The 27,505-nt window shown below is 38.7% G+C and overlaps 1 protein-coding gene across 1 annotated transcript in view; it reads left to right on the top strand.

The window, feature by feature from the left end:
• The window catches only part of LOC110678777, a 67,582-nt gene extending 40,313 nt beyond the window's left edge, over positions 1-27,269 (top strand). The window contains exons 13-16 of the mRNA XM_021852123.1: positions 17,875-18,677; positions 25,721-26,876; positions 26,951-27,018; positions 27,088-27,269. Coding sequence (XP_021707815.1) covers positions 17,875-18,677; positions 25,721-26,876; positions 26,951-27,018; positions 27,088-27,135 — 2,075 coding nt within the window. The 3' untranslated portion in view covers positions 27,136-27,269. The remainder of the gene's footprint in view (positions 1-17,874; positions 18,678-25,720; positions 26,877-26,950; positions 27,019-27,087) is intronic.
• The last annotated feature ends 236 nt before the right edge of the window (positions 27,270-27,505 follow it).

Raw genomic sequence — 27,505 nt, 5'->3', positions numbered from 1 at the left:
TTTGTTTATTAAAATCTAACGAGCAACATGAGTAGTCGCTTTCTCAACTGTTGCAGGCCGTTTGCAGAAAAAAAGTGTTCGAAAGAGCTACGAAATCTCACCGAAAGCACCATAGATAAACTGAAAGCGGCTGGTTATGCTCCAATGTCTACATTGAATACAAATTTACGCATTTGTACGTCCTGCCGTTTAAACGTTGACAAACGGGCAATCTCAAATGAATTTCGGCTCCGTAAAGCGTTAAACGCATTTGAGCCTCAAATAAACGAAATAGATAAAAAAACGGGCAATCTGTACATCATCGGTGGATCAGGTTGCAGGAAGTTCGAAAACAACAACAACTGAGGAATTACTAGATGCACCGACAACAACTGAGGAGTTACCAGAAGTACCAAGTGCAGATAGTCTTGCCACGGTACCATCAGCGACATCTGTTTCAACAAATCAATCAGAAGATGAGTGCATCCAGAAGGTTAACATCGAACGCTTCAACGAAGAGATAGCTGGAATAAAAGTGACTCCGATTAAATGGACGAAGATGGGTTACGTCAATTATCCCGAGAAAAAATACCGTGAAATCAACGAAGCTGTACGAAGAAACCTCTTCAAATTAGGACCTGAGGATGTGGAAAATACAGACTACGATGAGATAATTATGAATATGAAGGAAAGGTTCTCGAATCTAGCCACGACAAGGAAAGAAAAATTATTGATTTTGTCGATGCTGTCAAGCTCGTGGTCTATTCAAGACATGGCGTCTGATGAGTTCAAAACCAATAGAAATACAGCAAAAGAGGCAAAACAATTCAAAAATAACTGTCTTGCAACCAAAAATGGTAGGTCGAGTACTTCATTAACAGATGAGACAAAAGAAAAAATAATTCAATATTTTGAAGACGATGAAGTAAGTAGAGCTATGCCTGGCCAAAAAGATTATGTACAGGTATACCTCGATTTAGTGGACCCTCGATTATATGGACCCTCGATTTTATGTACTTCGATTTTATGTACATTTTACCTCGATTTTATGGACATTAAATTTCCATGTTTTGTTTTATGTCGTTTTACCATTTCTAAACATGCGTTTTGTAAACTAAAAAGTTTCTAGGGTGTTTCCATTAAGTGCGCTATGCTTATAGAGTGGTGGGGTCCAGCCTGTAAAAAAAATTCCATAAATGTACAACGAAGCCTTTACAAAATGAGAGGAGTTTTTAAACATGACGGCTGCAGTGAGACTTCTTTAGTCCTTTTTGTACATTCAAGGGCTTTCTATTCAAATTTTGTTCTAACCAGCGAATACTCTCTGCGTAATGTAAATAAAGGGTTATTTTTGATATGTTGCGATTTATATAAACGAACTCCATTTTCCACAATTTCGAATTTCTCATTCGTCAAATTTATAGCATTTACAGATTTTCCATGCGCTTTTCCAGAGTTTTCTAGAAGAATTACTTTAAAAGTTATTTAATTAGATTCACCAAGGATTGCTTAGCAGATTATTTTGATAATCGTTTATCATTTATCAGGATTTTTTAGACAAATCCATTGAAATTATTATGGTATTTTTTTATTACTGTAAGTACCTCTATGAGCTCTACCATTAGTCTTTCTTCGGATTCTTCCAGAGGACAGAACATTATTTCCAATGATTCGTGAACAAATTAGTCCAGATGAATGTTTCAATTAAATTTTCCAGGTGCCTTCGAGAGTTTTCCCTGACACAAATTCGAAATTTCTCAATCAACATCCTCAAACTTTTTTAAAGATATTTTCAAAGTAATTTATCTTGAAAACTTAAACAAAACTTTATTCAAAATATTTGTTCTCAAATACGTGCGTTACAAGACGTATACTGACGAAACTGGTCACACAGGAACATAATGAGAAACTACGAAACGGCATTCCACAAATCTTCTTCATTGAAAGCTTGTTAAAATGTTAATTCTTTCTCATTCTTGTTCCATAAGAAAATATTATGAATTTCATAAAAGCTCATTATTATAAGAGCATATTATTTCATTGTTTTTTTCCATAAGAATGATTTAAATGCATTGTGCATTTTATGAGTTATCCAATTATTTTGATAATTGTTTAAGATTGACGAAAATGTTCTAAATCAACTGGCCATACGTATACCATGTGTCATCGCAGCAATCACCCGATTCTCCATGAGATGATTTTTTTTCTAGCAAATCACTAATGGTGGTAAGCTCCATCGAAGTTACGACGCCAATCGCGATTGGCGTATTAACTTCGATGGAGCTTACCACTATAAGTTTTCATAGACGATTATCTCGCGGATATATCTTGAATTGGTGAATTTGATCGCTATAAAAAAAAACAGTTATATAAATAACAATTATCGTTTTACAAATAATCTAAAACATTTTTTTTTGCAATTCCTTTGCATATCAATCAACTTTTTATAAAGCAAATAGGCAACATAATAGCCTGCTTTTCCTATCAACTAAACCACATCTTTTCGATGCTGAAAAGTAGCACTTTCCAGAACTGTTTTGGTAGGCGTCAACTAAATATCTTAGTCTCTTCATACCATTGCAATAGATTCTACTTCTGGGATTCAACTCAGCGAGCCTTGTTGGATAAATGTAACTCGTGCTGAAAAAAACATCATTTTTCATCTTGTTGCATGAATAACTATTTCACTTCAAATCGAAGCAATGATCATCAAAATCTGTCATTGCACTGCGTTTGCTCTCTGACATGCAGTGAAATGATATTGGTAGAGTTTTCTTTGAAATTGATCAAAATACTGGGTTTTAGTTTTAGTGGATTCTTGAGTCTTAAGTAGATTTTCATTTTGTGGGCTTCGTGGCCGTGCGGTTAGTGCCACCAAGCATTTAGCCATATCGATCTAAGGAGTAGAGGTTCCTTCAAAGCCTGTCAACGAAGCAAGTACTTATTTTTGTGAGGATGCAGAGAATAACCTAGCATAGCCTAAAAATTATGAATCATCAAAGTTACGTAGGAAGGCCCCCTCCTGTTTGAAATGCTGAAAACATGGTCTATGTTGTTTATGAATGATCATCTACGATTCTTTAGGAAAATATCATGGAAATTTTTTGGATCAAAAAGATTCCTGCAGCAAATTGCCCACTTAGCTCAAAACCTTAAATTTCCTTCCGAAGTCATTCATACATACACTTTTATAACGAGGGGAGTACCTCCAGACCATATCCTTTAGTTTTTTCTTTATTTCTTTTTCTTTTTTTTATTTCAGCCAATGCTCAAAATATTTGTTATCCCTAACCTCGGTCAAACCACGATTATCTAGGGTTCCCTTAAGCAAACTTTTCGATGTAAGGAATTATACGAAATTATAATATTTTAAATCAGTTTGGCTCCGTCATGCCTTATGACGCCTGAGCCTTCAAATAAACGACTAAGTAAAACAGAATAGAAGCAGCTTTTGTCTCGTATTTTTTAAGGTATTCTAATAAAAAATGTTTAATTTTAATTAGAATGCAATACTTCAATGACGGCCTGCTTTCCTCAAGAATTTGTTAACTCAAGCCAGCCTTGAAACACTGAACCTTGTACAGTGAAACCTCCATAATATCGATATTGGCTCACGACAAAATTTCAAGGTTACTGTGATGATTCCCTTAAACAGCTTTCCAAAGCATTTCTGTTTTATTACTCGATATTTTCATGAGTCTATGGTCCCTTCAGATATCGACTCATGGAGGTTTGACTGTATCGAAGATTAGTTTTTCTGCGATAATAATTCATTCTAATGAGCTTTAAACTTAATAGAAAAAAAAAGTGAGATAATAAATTTGCTTCGATTTTATGTACAATTCGATTTTGTGGACAATTTTGAAATCAAAATGTCCACTAAATCGAGGTATACCTGTATCTGTAAAAAAAGATGGAAAGCGTCAAGCAATCCAAAAACGATTAATGATGACTACTTTGAAAGAAGCGTATACACGCTTCAAGGAAATTAACGAAAATATTAAGGTAGGTTTTTCCTCATTTGCAAGCCTTCGTCCAAGGCAATGCAAGCTTCTATCCAATTCAGGAACACATAATGTTTGTGTGTGCACAACACACGAAAATATTAACCTAATCTTACATAGTTTGAAAAGAATCAATTTATCAAAGGATATTAAAATGTTAACTGGTAGTCTTTTGTGTGAAAATACAACATCAAATTGCTATCTACGATCTTGTTCGGATTGTCCAGATTCTTCATCATTGGAAAATACTTTATTCGCTGAGTTTGAAGAAAATTATATTGATCAGTTATCATTTGAGCAATGGGTGACCACGGATAGGTGTGACCTAGAAACTATTGTAAAACCTGTAGATGAGTTTGTGTCATTTTTTTGCTTGAAATTAGAAAGTTTAATTCCTCACGACATTATTAAAACAGAGCAATCCCGCTTTTTAAAAAATACGAAAAATACATTACAAGATGGTGAATTTTTAGTCATTTGTGATTTTTCTGAAAACTATAGCTTTGTATTTCAAGATGAAGTGCAGTCCCATCACTGGAACGTACAACAAGCTACAATTCATCCATTCGTTATTTATTTCAATGGAAGTACGCAAATTGAACATTTTAGTTTTATTGTAATTTCCGAAGATTTAAGACACGACTCAGTATCTGTAAATTTGTTCATTGCCAAAATGATTAACTTTTTACGCGTTGATAAGGATAAAGAAATCAGAAAGATATATTTCGTCCCCTTAATGCTACAACTAGATAACTCGAAAATCAAAATTTTGAGATGTGAAACTTTGAAAATATGTTCGTTGTACAAGGTGATGGCTAATCGCAGAGAATATGATTAGAAAATAAACTTCAACTTATGTATTTTGAATCACACGCTTATGAGCTGTGGATATTTTGCCGATTTAATTGATAATAATGTTTTGACATATTGAAGTCAAAAATTTCAAATTTCAAGTTATCTAGTTGTAGCATCAAGGGGACGATTTCATGTCTGATGGAGCAGCATCGCAGTACAAAAACCGTAAGAATTTTTCGAGCCTATGTCAATTTAAATCAAAGTACGGAATTGATGCAGAATGGCATTTCTTTGCTACGTCACATGGCAAAGGTCCTTGTGATGCTATTGGAGGAACCATAAAGCGCATGGCCACAAGAGCAAGTTTAGCCAAAGAACGTGAGCATCCAATTAAAACTGCAAAAGAACTATTTGATTGGGCGAATCGCAGAAAAGAAGAAGATTTAACAAAATTATCATTTTGTTTTACTACTACTGAAGAGTACGAATTAACGGCATCAGAGCTCAGCGAGCAATATAATAACGCGAAAACGATCCAAGGAACCCAAAAATTTCACTGTTTCATTCCATTGTCAGAAAATAAAATTAAAGCAAAACTATACTCGAACTGTACTGATAATGATGCAAAAGTGTTCGATATTGTAAAAAAATCAAAGATGGTTAGAAGGAAAAAGATAACCAACTCTCCTCTTTTTAAGGCGACATGAAAAGCGCAGCTCTGGTGAGTCAAAAGCAAACTAATACGTAACGTTCTCCTAGTGTCCACCAGATGGCTAAGTGTTCGTTTATGACTTTCAAACTCAAAAAAAGTTACACAGCTAACACGGGGTTGTTCGATATTGTCAATCAGCTCTGAATGCCATAAAATGTAAGGAAAAGGAGAAGAAATCAGTACAGGAGCGATTTTTTAGCATTTGTGGAAATAACACAAATTTTGTGTCGGTTCATAAGAGCCTGATTTTGTAGAAGTCATTCTCAATTCTGTGTGACTTTTTTTAAGCGTGTTTGTTTTGATTTCTTCCTCTTTTATCGTCGTTTTTTAAATGCACGATGATTTTAATGTAGCTAAAAATAATGTTTACGCGCTTTTCACTCAACAGATGGCAGTAATGTTACTTGAATAGCGTGTCGCCGGTAAAATATATGGCAAAACAAAGAGTCGTTCATCTTTTTCCTTTTAACCATCTTTGAAAAAATTGAATAACAATAAATAAATAAATAAGTATTAATAAAATGTTTTCATGATCTCATAACGCATACCCAAATCCAAAACTTTTAAAGTTTATATATAACATTTAGAAACTCATCGATCACACTCTAAAAAAAATATCCTGGTAAAAAAAAATTATTTTCGTGTAATCTGTTAATTCATTTTAATTTATACATATATACATATACATATAATATTTATACATATACATAATACTTATACATATAATACACATAATACTAATGAATACATGAAAACGACTTGTTTAATTCACGCAAGGCCCTTAACAATAAAATCAGCAACAAACTGCGGTTCCCGTAATAATTTACACCGAAAAAAAATTTTTTTTTTCTACTAAATGTGAAAATTGTGACATGTTTGAAATGTCATAACTTTTTTGTTTATTGGTTTACCATCACCAAATTTTTATGGTAGATAGCTAATATAATGGACCGTTTCCCTCAAAAAATTACGTTGGTATTCCGATAGGGTTTTGAGATATTTGAGTTTTTGTGTCAAAAATTATGTTTTTTAATGCAAAAAAAAATTTTTTTTACTGTGTGTATTTTTTTGGAATCTTTATTTAGTTGTCTAACAATCGAACGAACCGTTTTTGCTGTGCAGCTTTTTGAATATTTTTGAACCATTTTCACATACACCCTTTTGAAAAGTTAGTCGTGACTCAACTTGAAGATTTGATATCGGAAAATGACGATTTAGATGGAAAACTGTGCAAAGTTTCAGCTCAATAGAAAAAAATGAATTAAAAAATTTACCAAATTTTGGTGCTGTTGCTTGGAATCACTCATATGTCAACAAATCCTAAGGGAAACGACGATATATACAAGAGTTTTTTCGCATTGTTTGGATTTGGATCAGAATAAGCCGATCGAACCATATTCGGAGAGTGTAACAGTTCGCGAACCATAACAGTTTGTGGCACATCGCATTCGGAGAGCCCTATGAATGTAAACATTCACTCTCTCGTTTGGTACGTGGCACGAGAGCGTTCAAGAGCAGTAACTTTCATAGACTGTAACAGTATCGAGCCATTCGGGTCATTTAGGTTTTGCATTCAAGTGGAAATAAATTTCATATTTTCTGGTAATGCAGCCCTTAACAACCTAATTATAATCTATTGGACCATTGAACACCCCATAGCACAGAAAATAAAAAAATATTCGCTTCTGTTTCTTGATCAGAATGAGAGTGGGTCATTATATCATTATTCGTTTTTGGAAAATTCAAACTGTCCGGGCATAGAGGCTGTCCGGCCATAGAAGACTTCCCCCTGAATACATGTTGATATTTCTTCAAGATGCACTTAAAAATGTGTTTATTTTTCCATTAAAATGAAAAAAAAGTATTGATATTTACTGGACAGAGTTTCTATTCGCCTCATTGCGGGGTTAATAGAAACATACAGCATTTTCATAAATATTTGTACGATATATTTTTTTATTTTTTAACAGCAATTGGGGTCTTAACAAAGGAAGACGCGACCCATATTTAGGGATAATAAAATTAGTTTTTATCCACACCGTTTGAGTTGTACACATTCAAACATGTCGGAAAGTATTTCTTTTCGCCCCATTTTACGGTTCCGCTATATGTATGACTGATTACATGTTCTTTTGACCTTACATAATTCATAAGTGTAGGGGAAGTCTTGAGTAGAAGCAAAACTTAAAGAACCTCAGGTCAAAGATGTTCCGTTGCCTACTTCCCAAACTCCAAAACCCCCGTTGTAATGTGGACTTTAAACTAATGCTGGAGACTAGGCCCCTGACGCCCTTGTACACCAATGAAATAAAATATGAAAGGAAACCTAATATATAATTATGTATATTTATTGCATGAACTTTTATATGGAATTGAAACTCTCAATGATTACATTCACGGTGCCCCGACAGATCGTTATTATGCAAAAAAATTGTCCATCAAATCTGAGCACAGGGATCGATTCCTGAGGTCATTCTGCATCTCTGGGCCAATTAAAAAAAAAACTCGAGAAATCTTGATTTGAAGATTTTTACTTAAAAATTCAATATTAAAATTATTAAAGTTTTGCAACAGCACTGAAAAAACCTTTAAAAACGCTCAGAAAGTTGGTCAAACTGTTCTCAACTGGTATATAATTGTTACCGTTGTTATACCGTGTACGCACCTAACTTTGCGCAGTTAAGCAATTATCATCCTATTTACGCTTCAAATAAGGCTAAAATCTGTATTTTTTCATTCAAACTTTTGCCAACAATAGGCTTTTAACCCTTCAGTAGAACACATAATTAAAAAAAATAAAAATAATGCATAAAAAAATTAAAAAAATACAAAAGGTGATTCACCACCTTGTGCCTAACATTGCGCACAAAATCTGAATTGTTCCAAACTTTGCGCATGATGTGCCTAACTTTGCGCATACTTTAAAATGCTCGTTTGCTTTTAATAATTTTACGTTGTTACTGGTTTTGCATTGAACAAAAAGGGTACAACTAATATGAGTTTCATCAGGAGTTTTTTTCCGTGAATTTCAATTTAATTTATTCAACCTCCCCAAACATAGAGTGATCACGAATAGTGAGTTACTATGTTCTTATTTTTTTATTATATACTCACAAGATTACAATCCGAACAATATAGTTTACAGCCGTAGCTTATGATTATTTGTTTTCGTACGTTGCTTTATATAATTTTTTCTCTTGTTTTTTTTTTATTTATTTTATTTTTTTTTCTTATTTTGTTCCATTGCTTTGAATAACTATAAAATTATATTATATATTATATAAGTGCATAACTACAAAATTTGATGCTCGTATCCACTGCTGATGGCCGTGACCGAGTCGATTTCGCACAATTCGGAAGCATTTTAAAGAAAATCTTCTCTGTTGTACATGTTGTACATTTCCAGATAAACTTGACGAGTCTTTAGCAGTAATGGGCTTCAACTGAAGCTCAGGCGAGCTATGCTCGAGAGTTTTCTCGTTTGTCTATTAGTATTTCAAGCTGCAGGTTGCTTAGGATCTGTCCCTTAATGGACGAACTCTTACTTTCCACTGAAGCTTCATCGAATCCATGAAAAGCATCGATAAGTTCGGGAGATGTATCGATCTCTCGCGATTAATTATTTTTTATTGAATTGCCGCCAGTACGGATATTCCATAATTGAACGCTTTTTGCTAGGCAACTGGAGCTTGAATCATTGTCCATCAACTGGGAAGCCAACCTTTGCGCTATCAATTATCCAAGTTTACAGTAAAAGTCTCTTCCTGCGTCAATACAGTGTTTTTTTTAGATTTTCAATGCACACCTTGCCTTCTGCTTACACAAAAGGTATTTTCAGGAATATTACATGTAGCCACTGCCTTATGGATTGAGTGACCATTCCTGGTAAGATCGACAGCTTTTGTCATTTGCAAGGACGGACATGTATTTACATGCCATTCCGAATTGCTAGAAATGCGCAAAAATTAAGACCCTCATCTAAAAAATGGGGCCTAACATTGTGCATCGCTTTTTTCAAATAAAAATTCGACATATTATATGGAAAATTAATGGAATTACTAGAATATTACCTTTTTTTGCAAATACACCGCAAATATACTTTTCACAACACAGTTTTGTTCAGAAAAATGTTTATTTTTTGCAGCGCCACTCCTTAGCGCTTGTGCTAAGACGGTGTAAAAGTTGACGTTTTATAAGGTTTTTTGTTTATTTTCTAACATTAACGAAGGTTTTTTAGTAAACAAATGTATGTCAAATACTTATTTCACATAAACGAACATGTTGCTGAAACTAAATTGTTAAAAAAATCAATGATCAATTATAATTTTTCATGCTTCTAAAAAATGCGCAAAGTTTGGAGCTGCGCAAAGTTAGGTGCGTACACGGTAATTAGAAATATTTACAACTGACCTTAATTACCGTGAGGGCCCCTAACTCTGCGCACTTTTACCAAAATCCACCAAAATCTGGTAAAATACTTGTTTTTTGTTTAAATTTGTTTGTTCATATATTGCTACAATAGTAATAAAAAAGTACGCGAAGAATTTTCTTGACAAATTTACGTTTATTACTTTAATAAAAAATAAAATACCTTTAAAAATATTGAAAAACGTCCAAATTAGTCCCGTTAGCAAAAATGCTAAGGGAGTACATCATCACTTAAGTCATTTGAAGCAAATTAAAGAGAACATATTTCAGATTTTTAGTACGTAGGCACTAGTTCATTTATCGAGCAATCATCACTGGTAAAGTGCAACTTATTTTCTCTTCATTTTCTTATTCTTCTTAAGTGCGCATAGTAAGGAACCATTTTTCAACTATGTTCCTTACTATGCGCAGCAGTTATAAAACGTTATTTTCAACATACAATCAACCCTCCAGAGGTCGGTATTGAAGGGAACCATCGACTTGTCGACACCATCGAGATATGGAATAGAAATACTTTGGAAAATTTGTTTGAGGGGACCATCATAGTAAGGGAAGATTAAAAAATGACGTCCATCATATTTAAAGGATTTCTACACTCCGTCCCCTCAATCCTCTGTCGCGATTTTTACAGTACCTATTGTCACATTTTCGTAGACTCCTCCTCCCCTGAACGATGGACGTAATTTTTGAATACTCCCTAACCATGCAATAATAGTAGTTTACGGAACAAGTTGCAGAAAGATGATTTTTACAGCACGAGTCTTAAATTTATCCTACGAGGCTTGCCGAGTAGGATAATTACGACGAGTGCTGTAAAAATCGAGTTCTGCAACGAGTTACGTACAACATTTTTTGCAAATTCGTAGAAGACCACTTGAGGGTACCAGAAATCATATCGGAATGCATTCACCATTATTTTACTATTTCTGAGAAATCGTTGTGTTATAATTCATTACGCAACTCAAAACAGTTGCGTAATGGGAAAGCGTTGCGTAATGAATCATTACAGCACTGGTTTCAGTTAGGTAATGACTATTCCCGCACTGCATACTTCAGTGCAGGAAAGTAGGCCGTTCCATGATAGATTGACGTGATGAAAAACAGCCTATTACGATGAGAAATTGCAAAAAATAATTTTGATTTTTTGTATAGTTTTATGAGTCAATATTGAGTAAGAAACGTCAATAAAGTACTGTTATTGATCTGTAATAGGAATCGTTCATTAATTACGTCACGCTTATACAGAGTGGCAATACTTCTCGATTGAGTGATGAACAATACATTAAGAATGGATATACCCTTTCGCTCAAACTATTCTTCGTATTTAGTAGAAATGTTCGGGTTTCGCATATAACAAACCAGAACCAGGTTCTTCCCTGGCCACGATCACAGGGTTTGACGGTGCCAAAGTAGAAGGTGCACCATAATAATACCCGTCTGTGAAACATATCACCTTCCCAATACTTTGGCACACCTCTAACGGTTCATGATTTATCATGAAACGGCTGCATTCAGGCGGAGGATCTGTTAATATGTTTCGGCATATTATCAGGTCCTCTTCGAACGGAGGGACCGCCAGGGCTCATTAGTTACTTATAAAACAGTGCTGGTTGTTGGTGGTTCAGTTCGTTTACACGAGCTGTAGCATCCTTTGTACTAATCAGTAATGATTGTTAAGTTTCGAAGCTAACGTGTGATCAATCGTTTTATAATGCAACATAACAATGGGTGTTTGGTGGAACTGCGCGTAACACTCGTTGTTATTAAATTTAGTGATTGTGAGGGTGCTAATAGTGATTTTATAATAAAATCTATGGTGATGAAAATTTGAAAATGAAATTGGAAGTGATTCTGATAGTTTTGTTAAAAATATAATAATGATGATGTATAATGAAGTGCACTCTACTAATTTAATAAAGGCCATAATACATTTTGCAATCATTTCTCTGAATATAAACATTACTGCCTAGTTCTTTAAACATGCATGATAAAAGTGTTAATAATGGCAGCGAGTGCAGAAGAATGGATCGAAGTGATTTTGTTTTACTGTAACTTTCTTGATAGAGATAAATTGTAGTTTGAATAGTAATGACTCTACAGCAACAAAAATAATGAAACATTTAAATTGAATATCTTTTAATTACTTAGTAATGCTAACAGAAAGTAAATGGTAATAACAATAAATTTATATGAAAATGGTGTGATATGAAAAATGATATAATGAAAAGTATATCTGAAGTGTTTTACGAAAGTTGATGAGTGATAATCGGTGATATACGTGCTAGTGTCGAAAATAAAAGTGACGATAGTGAGTGATGAAATGAAATGGGGAATGAGGACCTTTTAATAAAACTATTTCGTTCTTCACTTTAACCACTCTAGTAGCATTTCGGGCCTCATCATAGTTTGATAGTAGTCTGAACTACTAGACTGCAAAACTACGGTAAGGGCCGACTGCTGCTAGGGTACACAGTGACCATTTGAGCAACATTGCTTAGGAATGTCTGTGTGATGAACGCAATAGAGGCTTATAAAAGCAAATGCTGGGAAGGAGCTTAGGGCAGATTAAGAGTGCCAGTACTACCCCTATCGCTACCGACAAAAAAAAAAAAAAAAAAAAAAAACAAACCAGAACCAGGTTCTTATTTATTTTCTTAAACCCAGATCCGACCCGAATCCGAGACAATTATTTAATACTAAACCCGGATCCGAACCGAACCAAAGAAAATTTGGTTTTTATATTTTCTAGTGAAAATACATAAACAGTCAAAGCTAATTTTCCTCTACACGCCAAGGGTGAACGCAAAAAAGACGTAGTTTGTACCCTTTTTGTAAGTTGGTTTAGATTTTAGAAAACTAAGTTAATTACATGTTTTGGAAATCATTTTATGATTTCGATTATTTTGAGAGTTGCACTTAATGGCATTCAGTAACAGTAATTATCATGGATTGAATTATAGATAAAATTTAATCACTTAGTAAACTTCTATGTTAAAGACATTCCACGCTCCACTGGGGACGTAAAGCCGTATAAAGCAAGAAAATGAAGATTAATTCAGTGTTTAAATTCTAGTAATGCTTTTAGTAAAATACTTCAACTGTTATAAACAATTTATCGAGTGCGCAGAGTTAGGAACCTAAATGCGCAGAATAAGGAGCATTGCAAAAATGAGTGCGTAGAGTTAGGAACAAGGACACCTTTGAGAAAAATTAAAAATCTACAATAAAAATCATTACTTAGTGAAGCTTTTATATTTTTTCCTTATACATAAGATCAATAAGTATTTGCTCCCAAAATTTCAGAGTATTGTGTTTTGTTTTCAATTAATTACAATTGTTTGAAATATGAAAAGCCTTAAGTGCGCAGAGTATGGGGCCTTCACGGTACCAGAGTGGCTTAAGGTGATTATAAAACGAAGCCACACCTCAAATTTTCAAGAGCACAAGACTTGAGAACCAAACAGCGCTCCGCGTTGAAAATTTACCCCATTGGTCAGCACCAGCAAGCAAGTAATTTGATTGATTTTCAACGCGAACTGTTGTTGGATTCACCAGTCTTGTGCACTTGAAAATTCGAAGTTTGGTTTCGTTTTATAATCACCTTAAATATGTTATTACATGGCTTAAACCAGTAAGCTTAGTTTAATAGAACGAAATCTAAAAAATAAATTTCAATATTATATTGATGTTATATTCGACGAACGTCACGCATTCAATGCTGAATATTATTTATTTAAAGCTTATTTTTCGGCTTTCACACTACGTGACCAGCCCATTGAAGTCTGCCGTATTTATTTTACTTAATAAAATTTGCTTCTTTGTACTTCTGGCACTACTTTTGATGTTACGTCAAGTTTTCCACCGAGTATTGATCTCAGAATTTTACGTAAAACTTATCATGTTCTCAGCCACAACAGGATTTTAACTTGACGGAAAACATGATTGTCATATGTCACAAGTGTTCGAAGATTAACAAGTTCTTTAACAATTTCAAAAAAATCCCCAATAAGTACTACTTAACTATCAACATCCCTAGGATTTCCATTCTCTATATCTGCAACCATTTACTTCGTTAATAATAGAATTCATCGTCAATCTGTCACAGCTCTTGTTCGAGTCAGTAAAGAAAATCTAGCTGTGGCATGTTCATAGACTTAAATAGTAGATGGTAATATCTTAACATTAACTAGGACAGGTGATTAGGCTGATACATACAATAAAGTGTGAGAATTGTAGACGAGGTGCCTACTTGATTTTACAGACGATTACTTTATTTGAATTGATCGCAGGGCCCCAATCCTAGGGCAGGGTTTTACTAGTTTAAAGAGGAACAACTGGAATAAGCTTGTAATGCCATTTACTCTGCTCAAACGTATATGGTTGCATGTGAGGAAGAAGCAGGTTCAGTTGTGTTGGTGCTGAGGCAGTGCTTGGTGGGAATGTAGTTGAAAAGCCATAGAACACTTGTGACGTATGAAAAAGATGTTTCCCGTATAGTAAAAACACGTGTTCTTGCTGCGAATATCTCCTTTTACGGATCACGTAACCAGCTTAAGGTCTCGCAACTTACAAAGGGAAACGAAATGTCCACACTATTGCTTGATAAAGGCTCGTCTGACTTCATAGATCCATTACTTCGTTAACAGCTTCGCCAGAACACCTCGCGATCTTTTATCGTACAACATTGAAAAGTTTTTCGAAAAGTAAATCAGTTTTCAATAATAATGCAAAGAAGGCAACAATGAATGCAAGTGTGCCCAAATGAAACATCATTGTCAATTTGCCCTGTAGAAAACGCTGATGCTTGACTCTCTAACCACATTTACTTAAGAACAGGAGCGAAGACTATTAAGCAAATAAAATACGGCAAGCTTCAGTGAGCTGGTCATTTAGTGCGAATGCCGGAATAAAAAATTGCATCATTCAGATGATGGTCAGCGGACCTGTGGAAGACATCCGCTTATGTTCATTATGATATTGACGTGAGCGTACCAGAGCAACCAAATCATTCCAGATTTGAAACAAGCGTTTGGTCCGTGCTCTAATCTACTACAGTATGGCCCATAAAAAATGCGAAAATATTTTGAACGTAAAAATAGCATCCACAAGCGTTATTTTCATTGTTTTTGATAGTGAATGTAATTTCTGATTTATGTAGTATATTCTGACACAACTTCGCTATTCAGGACAATTTTTGTCATATTTTTCTTACTGTCTTAAATAATGTTATAAAGCAAATAAGTTCAAGGGTTTTGTCCGCCCAAAGCTAGAAACCTTCCACTTTCAAAAATCACACTTTATTGTTGAAAATTTTAGTTTGTTTGCTATCAGAGGATGGAGGAGTTCTTAGAGAACGTGTTTTTCATAATCACAATAAAATATTTGCCAGGGTCATAGTTTTGAGGACATTTGCGTCTTATAGGTTTGATATGCTTTTATTTTTTGTTGAGGTTGAATAAAAAATAAATACGGAGGCCTATAACAGATTTTTGAGGATTAAATTTGTTCCATCGGTTAGAGACAACTTATATCAATACTAGCTCATAGGTTTTGAGCAAAACGGAGCCGCTTATCACACCTATATGAAGGTTCAATCAAAGCTCTCCAAAATGAGCCGTTTTTTTCGAAAATATGTTTAAGTCTCCAATTACCCAGGTATGAATCAATTCTATCATTTGATATGGGCGTATGCTGGAGACAAGGCCTGTGAAGAATCCCACGTCATCGTTGATGTTTCAGAAGCTTTCATCACACAGATATTGAACTCGACGTCCGCATGATAAAATTTGAAGGTATGCATCGAATTTCTCTCTGGGAAGGTGAAAGTAACAGATGAAAATCATATCCAAAGCGAAAAACTGAGTCTAAATAGATTAAACAATACAAGTAATGAATAATATTTATGTTTCATTTACATGTTCTATGTAAAAACTACCATAAAACATGATATGACCATTTTCGCATTTTTTTATGGGCCATACTGTATAACCGTAACCACATGGTTTATCTTCTAACTATTATTGTGGTACATTTATACTAAGGTCCTTTTTCTCGAAATAACAACATTGTGAATTGTTAATTTATTTGTTTGACCTTTCAATTAGTTTAACATATAGAACAACAATCAGTTAAACTTAAACCAGTAAATTATGAAAAAAAAAACATACTTAAGCCACTCCGGTAAGTTAAGTCACTTGTAAACAAATCTAATTATAACAACGGTAACAATTTATATACATACGAGTTGAGAACAGTTTGGCCAACTTTTTGTGCATTTTTGCAGGTTTTTTTCAGCGTTTTTACGTAATTTTAATATGAATTATATTGAATTTTTAGGTCTAAAACTTTAAATCAAGATTTCTCGAAATTCCTCCTAGGGATTTTTTTAAAAATTTGGCCCAGATGTGCAGAATAACCTCAGAAGTCGAGCCCTGCACTCAGATTTGATGGAAAATTTTCTTTCATAATAACGGTCTGTCGGGACACCGTGTACTTAAAAAAAAAGACTAAAGAACAAATTAAAAAAAAAATTCGGGTTCCCAAATGACAGGATCAAATAATGTTTCAGAGGAAAATGACTGCAAGTTGATCGATAATGTAGCTCTTCATTGAACCTTCAATTATTTATGCTATATTCAAAAATATAGTAGATTTTTTTCTGCTACTTTAAGACATTGAAAACCTTATATAAAAATTTCATATAATCTTGCGGCAATATGGACACCGGGTGACAAAGTAGAGCTGACACCTTTAAATATAAAGAAATATAACTTCAAACACAAAATTATCCAAAAATATTTAGCATTTAATGCAATGATTATAATGCGGAACCACAAATCGGTTGAAAATGTGAATTTTCTAGATTAAAATTAATCTGGAGGCAATATTCAAAGCATCTCTACGAAAAATGTCGTTAATTGTTTTCAATTATGTTTTCAGTGGCACAGTGACCTGTCACTAAGGTTTCCTGAATATTTACTTCATTTCAAACTTCAAAGTTCTGGGAATGCTCGCGGGACAATTTTCCTATAAACGAACGATTGAAAGACGAACAACAGTATTCGAAAACTACACCCAACTAATTGAATTGAATGTTTTGGACCTTTCGCCTTAGAAGTGTCGTTTATCAAAATATTTTGTATCTCTGAATTCTAACAGGGGTAAACCAAATCTAAACATGCCTTTAACCAAGTTTTGATGGTTTTCTAATTCTGATAATGACGGTAAATCAAACCCTGGTAGGGGAAAGTGGGGCAGTTTGGCCACCTTAAGGAAAAGTCGATAAAAGTGCTGAAAATATTATGAATTTTTCGAATGTTTGCATAATTTTCAAAAATTTTTAGATGAGTACACTAGATCCGCATGATTTTATTTGTTTTATAAAGTTCACGGATGAATGATTAATTTTTCAAAATTTGTCATTTTTCGAGTCGATTTTTTACTGATGGGGTTGATATGAGCACCCCATTTTTGATTGCAATATAATCTCATATAATCTAAAGATTCAATTATGTTGTTACTACACTTGAAAGTTATTAGTATTTATAAACACTCCGTGCAAGAAGATATATTTTTTTAAGAACATTCTAACAGTCAAACATCATCATTCTAAAATGATGAAATTTAAAAAAGCCATTCGGTGCAATATGGGCAGTTTTTTCGAACATCATCTATTTATTTTTCTTTGAGTTTTGAACACTGACTTATAACATGCCTATTGTTTCATTTCATCATCAGCTTTGGGGTTGCATGTTATTTCAGATGAAATTTCAAGAATTTATGCAGTTTCCAAGGGGTGCTCATTCCACCCCATTGGCCAAAGCGCCCCGACTACCCCTAAACATCACTGTATGCTTAGAATTTCTGGACTACATCAACTTTAAAACGGGTCAATAACTTTCTGCGGAGCACCGTGTATATAAGTTGAACTTGTTCTAATTATATGTTTTTTTACAGATCTACCAATAAAACATTTGCAGAATTCCAATTTGAAAAGCTTCAAAATTAAACACGACATTTCGGTTGGAACATTGGCGATTTCTGCGAACATGCATGGTCATCTGTTTCCAAATAGTTCATCAGTTTCGATGCCCCCAAATATCCAGATGCTGGCCAGTTTGACTGTCCATGGATCGTTTTTGCTGGAACATTGGAAGCCTGGAACACTCTTGTTCGATGTGATGTTATCAGCCGTAACTGGTTCAACGAATGTTTTTGATAAGAAGCTTGTTTTCCGAGGACACCACGTTGAAATTGAGAAGTTACGAAACGAAGGCAAAATTTTCAGCAAGAGCTGCAATTTTGTCAATTTGCTAATGGACTCAGTGAAGAGAAGACAACCCAATCTCGTATTCAGCAGTCTCGGAAAAACGTTCAGGGAAGTGGTTTGTCTTGGATCAGTGGCATCTAATGATTTAGTTACCGCAACGCTGGTGAATGGAATCGATGTAATTCATTTGAATAGGAGCATTCACTCAGTTGGTCACCACCAGGAAATGATTAAATCGACAAAGTACTTTGAAGAAGAAGTGAAGGTTGTGCAGTTGCTCTGTCATGACCAACTGGTGGACGGTATTTATCCTAGCAATTTGGACCTTTACTCGGACGCAAGCCAGATGGTCAAGAAACGGTATCAGTTTGAAAAACCCATTTCGGTCATCGGGAATTTGTACGTCGATGCAATCAACGATTTCTCGTTGCAACACTTCCTGGCGACTCGCGTGGTGAAAAATAGGACGTATACGCAGGAATACCATCAGGTATGTAGAGTTTAGAACAATATTCAATTACGAGGTGATCTGTAGACGTTGTAAACAGATGAAAAGTTTTTTTTTTGTCTTCTTTTGCTGCCGTGAATCGCAAGTCAGTCCCATCTGCATTTTCGTCAAAATTGAGTTGAGTTCAATTTTCAACATATCTTCCAATGCACTTTCAGCTGCCCTGATAAAATAATATGATTTGTTCGGAAAAAGTAGGAAAAAACAGCAAGTCAAATTGTCCCATAATGAAAAGTAACCGCATATCAGTCCCACTACAGATTTCCGCACCATATAACACAAAAATGAACCGTGTTTGATCATCTTTATATTTTTCTCAGAAAGATATAGTAGTGAAAAGCAAATTGTGTAAATTTCATTAAGATTTGACCATAATCCAATCCTCTGGAATTTTTTGAATATTCGTATGGAAAACGAGTTTGAAAACTTCACACCCTATTTTCTCAATGCCTCCTTTTTACAGATGGGACTGACTTGCGATTCACGGCAGTTTGTATCCCATACACGTCATTACATCTTAATTTCCTATCGTCCTTCTGCAACTTGTACACAAGCTTTAATAACATTGCACGCAAGCATTACATATAAGTTAGATTGACGATTGAAAGCGGCATTTATGTATTGAGTGATTTGTTGTATTTCCTGCAGCTATGTTTTCTTCGTCACCACATGTAAGCACTACTTCCACTGAAAATGCGTCTTCATATTTCACAACTCACGTTGTTGTCTGACGTTAACAAAGATCCTAGGTAGACAAATTCACGCTGCTTCTTAGACGGGCCCACCGTTTCAAATTCTCTCTCATTACCCACCTGCTCTCCAGGTCGTCCGCAAAGCAAACAAACTCGACTGTTAAGGTCTGACCTCTTTACCGACTTAAACAATGTTACAGGGGACCAGCCTCTGCATAATGTGGGTGACAGCCGTAGTTACTGCATTCCAGCTCTCGGCATCCGCACACATTGTCACAACAATGAAACAGTACTGCGATGTCCCGCACATCTGCAAATTGAGGCACGCAGGAGTGCCCAAACCTATGCAGGTATTGCCGTGTCCTAACAGAAACTGCGTCAGGTGGAAGTTCACTTCCCCTTGATTTCTTTGCCATTTTTAGCCGATGGGTCTCTATGCTTTTAGTGGAGTTAGCCCAATGAGAATATATACCGAGGTGAGGAAATAGACATTCAGTGTGCGTGACATCCGTGTACGGTGCAAAATGTTTCACAACTACAAGCGAGCGAGCTCCCATAAGAAGCCGTGTAAATTAGTGACGTAGTTTTTTTTGTTTACGTTTTTTCTCTTTACTAATACATAGTCGTTGCTTCTTCTTCCACACCTTAGTATATATTCTCATTGGAGTTAGCCCATTCCTGCTATCAACCTCTAAGCGTTGTCTCTTCACATGCGTTCCGCGCTCTGATACCTTTGGTTACGCTCTTTTTTTTTCCTTCTAAGCAATGGGGGGATAATCTGCTCAACAGACTCCGGACCGAGGTCCGGGAGTGTGGGGTTGGGGACCATTTACTACGTACAAGCAGTAAACAGGACTACACCCCCGACCCACTAAACCATTTCCATTGCCGCCAAACCCTTCGTCTCTCCGGGACCACCAAGAAGGCATTGCTTCGGAGAGGGGCTATTGCACATCGCATCCTCCAGGTTAGCTGCGTAGCCATGCAGCAACGAACATCGATGACACGCTTATGGGGGTCTACCAAGGTAGCATGCTGGCGCATTGCCAGCTTCCCGGGTGGTCCTCACCTCCCGTTGTCCGCTGAAAGCGGGCAGGGTCGACCACTAAGCCCGCGCCCAGCTGCACCGCAGGTATCAAGAACTGATACTGCGGGCTTCGCAATTTGACCTACTGAAGGCTCAGGCCCTATCAGCTAGCACCAGCTGGGATTGCAGACGAAGGGGCCTCCACCTGCCCCGAACAATCAGAGGCTCGTATCCACCCAGTAGGCCGGCGCCACGACAGCAGCGCTACCAGGATGTTCTCCCCGCGGCCACTTAATCGCTGTAAGGGTCGATTTCGACCGTAGGGCACCGGTATGACCTACGTAGCCGACTGCGAACCCTTGGACCACCTGTTGATTAGCGTCTGCACTAGTCACTCCTCGAGTCCACACGCCACCTCCTTTGGAGTTCCGAGACAATGTGGGTGATAGCCGATGAAACGGCATTCCAGCCAAACTCGTCTGCACACATCCTCTGGACCAAATTGTCCGGAGTCGTGTCCCGACCGCATGTGGCAAACATGCGGTCACGCATTGTGCGGAAACGCGGGCACACGAACAAAACGTGTTCCGCCGTTTCCTCTAAACCTGCACAAACTGGACATTCGGGAAAACCCGCATGACCGAAACGGTGTAGATACTGTCTAAAGCATCCATGGCCTGAAAGGACCTGTGTTAGGTGGAATGTTAGTTCCCCATGGCGCCTATTGACCCAGATATCCAACCTCGGAATCAACCTGTGAGTCCACACTCCCTTGGTGGAACTGTCCCACGCGCGCTGCCATTTGACCATGGAGGCCAGTCTGGCAGTCCTGCGTATGCCTCTTGTGCCGCGCATTTCGAAACACTCTATGTCTTCCATGATAAGGATACCAATAGGCATCATACCGGTGATGACACAGAGTGCATCGTGTGACACGGTACGGTACGCGCTCGCAACCCTCAGGCACATTAGCCTATAAGTACTTTCCAGCTTGCTACGGTAGCTATCGGTACTCAAAGCCGTGCCCCAAGCCGGGCCACCATACCTCAGTATGGACGAGGCGACACTGGCCAGAAGCTTACGCTTGCTGGCGTACACCGCAGAGCTATTGGACATCATCCGGGACAGTGCCACAATAGCTGTGGAGGCTCTCTTGCAGGCATAATCGACATGGCTACCGAAGGTAAGCTTGTCGTCGATCATCACCCCCAAGTGTTTGACGGAGCGCTTCGAAGTGATTGTGCAGTCGCCTACACTGATCACCGCTTGCTGCACCGACTTTCGGTTGTTGACAACAACCGCCTCAGTTTTGTGGTGAGCCAATTCCAGTTTCCTGGAGCTCATCCACTCCTCCACAATTGCGATCGAGTGGGCTGCAGTCAATTCCACTTCTTCGATCGATTCACCGTAGACCTCCAGCGTAATATCGTCGGCAAAGCCAACGATGACCACACCCGCCGGGAATTTTAATCTCAACACCTCGTCGTACATGACATTCCATAACACCGGACCCAGGATGGAACCTTGTGGGACTCCTGAGGTTATGTGAAAGCACTTCCGACCCACCTCTGTGTCATAGACTAATACCCGATTCTGGAAGTAACTTCCGAGAATCTTGTACAGGTACTCGGGTATCCCCAGACGCAGGAGCGCATCAGCAATAGCCGCCCAACTGGCACTATTAAATGCGTTCCTTACATCCAGAGTAACTACTGCGCAGTAGCGAATACCCCTCCTCTTACGCTGGAGTGCTATCTCAGCGATTTTCATAACCGTCAGAATAGCGTCTACGGTGGACCTCCCTTTCCGGAAGCCGAACTGGTTGCCTGAGAGACCATTTACACCCTCGGTGTACCTCGACAGTCTGTTGAGGATGATCTTCTCGAGCACTTTCCCCACCGTGTCAATCAAGCATATTGGTCTATACGCCGACGGGTCACCGGGTGGTTTCCCCGCCTTTGGCAATAGTACCAGGCTCTGCCTCTTCCACGCATCTGGAAATACTCCCTCGTCCAGGCATATCTGCATAGCAGATCTGAACATACCGGGAGCCTCCAAGATTGCGACTTTGAGGGCCAGGTTTGGAACTCCGTCCGGACCTGGTGCCTTCCCCATGCTTAGGGATTTTGCAATCCCTACAAGTTCCTCATCAGTTACTCTATCCTCATCGCCAGCCCCAATCCCCGGCTGTCCTACAAAAGGAGGCCATGGGCTAAGGTTGTGGCGCGGGAAGAGCCCCTCGATGATCCCCTCCAGCATCTGTGGAGATTGCTCCGTAGGAGCAATTGCACCTCTTGTCTTCGCCATTACGATCCTGTAGGCATCACCCCACGGGTTCGCGTTGGCACTCTGACAGAGTCCCTCGAAGCAGGCCTTTTTGCTTGCCCTTATCTCGGACTTCAGCGCGACTTTGGCAGCGGTGAACACCGCCCGTCGTTCTTCACGCTCCTGCTCGGTACGTGCTCGCTGCATCCGTCTCCTGGCCCGTAGGCAGGCACGGCGCAGGTTCGCAATAGCTTGAGTCCACCAGTACGTCGGAGGTCTCCCATTCCTAGGGTGGACTTTTCTAGGCATGGTCGCATCGCATGCACGCGTAAGCACCGCTACCAGTTCGTCCCCGCTTAGGCCGAGTAGGTTACGCTCACGGCGGAGCGCCTTCCTAAGTACTTCATCATTGAAGTACGATGTCTTCCACCTACGAGGGCTTGGCCTTGACCTAGCCGCTTCCTCAACCCGCTGCCTGCAGTTGTTGTAGTCGATACTGTAGCGAACCGCCAGGTGGTCGTTGTGAGTGTAGGCATCGTCTACCCTCCAGTTCGAACTACTCGTTAGGCCAGGACTACAAAAAGTAACGTCGATAATCGACTCCGCTCCGTTTCGGCTGAAGGTACTTTTGGTACCAACATTAGCCAGATCGACATCCAGCACGGCCAGTGCCTCTAGCAGGATTTGACCTCGCTGGTTCGTGAAACGGCTTCCCCATTCCACGGCCCAGGCATTGAAGTCACCCGCTATTACTACTGGCCTTCGCCCTGTCAGCACGGTCGTCATGCAGTCCAGCATCTGCGTGAACCGCTCGGTTGACCAACTCGGAGGCGCATAGCAGCTACAGAAGAGGACCCCGTTTACCTTGGCGATCACGAAGCCCTCGTAGGTAGTAGACACCAACTGCTGGACAGGGTATTTACCCGTTGTCCATATCGCCGCCATTTTTCCGGATCCATCCACGACCCAGTTGCCGTTGCCGGCGGGTACTCGGTATGGGTCCGATATGATGGCGATGTCCATCCCCCACTCAGCAACTGACTGGTACAGCAGTTGCTGAGCTGCGTCACAGTGGTTCAGGTTCAGCTGCGTTACCTGCACTGTGACTTTTCGTTAATGGCTCGTTTGAAGGTCGGGCACCTTGAGCCTCCCGTTGGGTGATTGTTGTTCACGGACTTGCCGGAACAAATCAAGCACTTGGGAGGGTTCTTGCAGCCTAGTGCCTTATGACCTTCCTCACCACAACGCCTGCACAACTTGGTCCTATCAGGGCCTTTACAGCCCCAGGACTTGTGTCCAGGTTCCCTGCACCTAAAGCAGATCACTGGTTGCTCATGTATGTTCAGTGAACATACTGACCAACCAACTTTGATCTTACCTACCTTAGCGGACTTATTTGCGTCTGCCACAGGTAGGTGTACTAAGGCCACCTGAGTACCTGCCGGACCTTTCCGTAGCTGAACGGCGGTGGTGGGCACGCTCTGGTACGCTTTGGTTGCTGCATTGCACATCTTCCTTGACGATTAGCTTTTACGTGCTTCTCAACCGCTTTAGGTTTCTGCTCGTTCTAAGCGCTTTTGACAATTACAGCAGAGCTGTTGGACATCATCCTCGAAAGCGCCCTTATAGCCGTAGATGCCTTTTCACAGGCATATTCAACGTGGCTAACGAAGCTGAGATTGTTATCTATCATTATCCCTAGATGCCTAAGGGATCGCTTGGACTCTATAGTGCAATCACCTACCGAGATAAGCGCCCGTTGCTCGGACATGCGGTTGTTGACCACCACCCCATCAGTCTGGTCATGGGCCAGTCCTAGTTTTTCTAGACCTCATCCATTCCTCAACTATGGAGATAGAGTACGTTGCTGTCCACTCTACTTCCTCCATCGATTCGCCATAGACCACTAGGGTGATGTCGTCGGCGAAGCCACCAATCTTAACACCCGTCGGAAGGGTCCTTCTTAGTATGTCATCGTACATCGCATTCCATTATATCGAGCCGAGAATTGCACCTTGAAGAACTCCCGCGGTAATTCTAACGCTTTTCTGCCCCTCCTCTGTGTCATACAGTAAAATCACACCATCAAAATAGCTTTCTAGATGCTTACACAACTGCACCGATACCTTGAGACGATGAAGTGCGTGGGCTATCACCTCTCAGCTTTTGCTGTTGAACGAATTCTTCACATCCTGAGTAACAACCGCTTAGTAACGGATGCCACTTTATGCTCGATCGTGGTCTGAACCCCCGACTGGATAGCATCCAGAGTAGATTTACCTTTCCTGAATCCAAACTGGTTGTTAGACCGACCGTCCGCACGCTCCGTATACGGTACTAGCCTGTTGACGATTAACCTCTCCAACAACTTGCCCGTCATATCTAGTAGACAGATAGGTCTATACACTGACGGGTCACCTGGGGGGTTCCTCTCCTTGGGTAGTGGCACCAATTTCTGTCGCTTCCATACATCCGATAAGATTCCTTGATCCATGCAGCGTTGAATCGCGGTTGGTATGCTGCCTTGAAGGCATATACGCCTTGCTTTTACCCCTCCGTCGCTGTTCCGTCTTCAAGGCCAACCTCTCCGAGCCCATCTTGATGAGTTCGGCTTCAATACTATCCCTGGCAGCATCCTACCGTTCTTAAGTTTTTAAATGTCATCCTGAACTTCCCCCATCGTAATAGCAGTATTGACGTAGCCATCATCTTTGCTGTTCTAACCCTCTGTACATGTGTTCTCTGCACGTTCGTCTGTTCGTCGAAGTGCTGCGTCCACCTTGCAATCATCTCACGTCCGTTCGTCAAGATGCTTTCGTCTTTATTCCTGCACTGTTTGACTCGCGGCACCGATGGCTGCGCGTGATACGTTGTGCTTCTGGTAGAACTTCCAAGATTTTTTGTGAACGGTACAGCAACTCCATCTCTTGGTAGTTCACCAGTTGATAACATGTTCTACAAAAATGCTATACAAATCCATTAAGGAGGCGCAATTGGAACCATTTTCTAATTATATTCCGTCGTATTTTCGCGCGTTTCAGGAAAAGTCTCAACAAGTAACAGGATTTATCACATTTTCGAACCTGGTTTTATCCGGTGAATACAACACAGTTCACGTAGTCAACGGTATTCCTGTAAGCGAGATTGTATCCAGATCGTCCAATGAGCATCAGGTTATGGTTGAGACAAAGCATTTGACAGGCACCATTCAGCTTATTGGACCTACATCGGTCATGAAGTGTAACAACGTCTCTTTGTTGGATGCATACAAATCTAGCTTTAAAGCCAATTCTGCAGAGATTGCTTTCAAAGACTTGATTTTTAATTCTAAAGGTGTTTTGCAAAATGGTTTGACCATTGAAAACAAGCTGAATGGAGTATCAGTGCAGAAAATGATGAAGCTTCGGCTATCGTCGGTAGAGGAGCTGCTGCCATTGATTCCAATAATCCAAGAGCAGATATCGGTCTCCAATAGAGCATACCTAACCAACAAACCAAAGGATTTACACATGTTGTACATAGAAAATATTCCGCTGGATGAAAGAGGCACCATGGTCGGAAAGAGCGAAGGTCAACGGACCAATGAAGCATCTGATACTGTTAATTTCGAGAAATCCTGCAGTAATGGCATATATCGTTTCAACGTTACTATTCGGCAGAAATCGTCCAACGGAGATATAAGTTCTGCCAGAACCGTATTGGATGGAGTGATGATAAAATCCGATTGGATGGAAATAGCAAATAACGGCGAAATACAAACAATAGTCGTGTCACAAGTCGAAAAGAATGCCAAGTACTTCCTACTTCTTTACGTCAATCGCAATGGAGAACTCAGTGTTCAACAGGAACTTCCATTAAGCTCATCGGCGGCTGTATTCTACTTCGTACACGTAAACGATTCAGCACTTTTGCTGGCAGTATCAGATTCACACCCCCTTCAACTGGGCCATTTGGCACCGAAACTCAAACTATTCCGCTATGATCCGGATGTAATGCGCTTCGTACATTTCAAAACGCTCAGTGGCCATTACAATGACGTTGTTGCTATCGATGTCGAGGACGTTATAATGTTTGCAGTTTCAGAGCAAGGTTCTAACATGGTGGAAATATTTGTGCTGGACCGTTCCTACTCGGCGTTATTCCAAAAGCTTATCTTCGATTCGACTTTGGCGTCAATGAAAGCGTTCAAATTACAAGGTCAGTATTTTCTTTATCCTGAAGACTGATTAAGTTAGTACATGTGCTTAACATATTTTTTCGTTTCTCCCCAGGATCCCCAGTTCTACAGATATCAACGGTCGATAATTTGGTCTACGTTTACAATTACAGTATTCTTGAGGTGCGTATCGATGAAAAAAGATGTGTAAAATGATTATCGCTATAATATTATCATTGTTTTTTTTTTCAGGGCTGGCGGCAGTTGTCGTACGGCAGGATTCCGTCTGACGTGAACTAAGCTGTTTCTTATTAAATTTTATCATTTTAAATGATATTTTCTATGTTTATTGTGTTATTCATGTTGTGAATATTTTGTTCTAGTATTTGTAGTTAGCAATATTGTGTTCTAAAAAATAGTTTTGTGTAAATTTATGTCTTGTTTTTCTGCTTTTTTTCTCATTGATCAACATTTTGTCACTCAGGGCCGATTTCTTCACCTTCACTTAAGCCGTATACCACTCATATGATTATCTAGGGCAATTAAAATTGAGTCAACTTTACATTACACTGTTTTATGTGATGTCGGTTGCAGAATATGATTGTGTAAATTTTATACAAAAGAAATTCGTTTGCAAAATGATACCTTCTTCAATGTTTTGCTCAATTTG

Source organism: Aedes aegypti, chromosome 1 (assembly GCF_002204515.2).
Source record: "Aedes aegypti strain LVP_AGWG chromosome 1, AaegL5.0 Primary Assembly, whole genome shotgun sequence".
Taxonomy (NCBI): Eukaryota; Metazoa; Arthropoda; class Insecta; order Diptera; family Culicidae; genus Aedes; species Aedes aegypti.
Note: the sequence above shows the minus strand (reverse complement) of the source record. Positions and strands in the feature narration are given on the sequence as shown.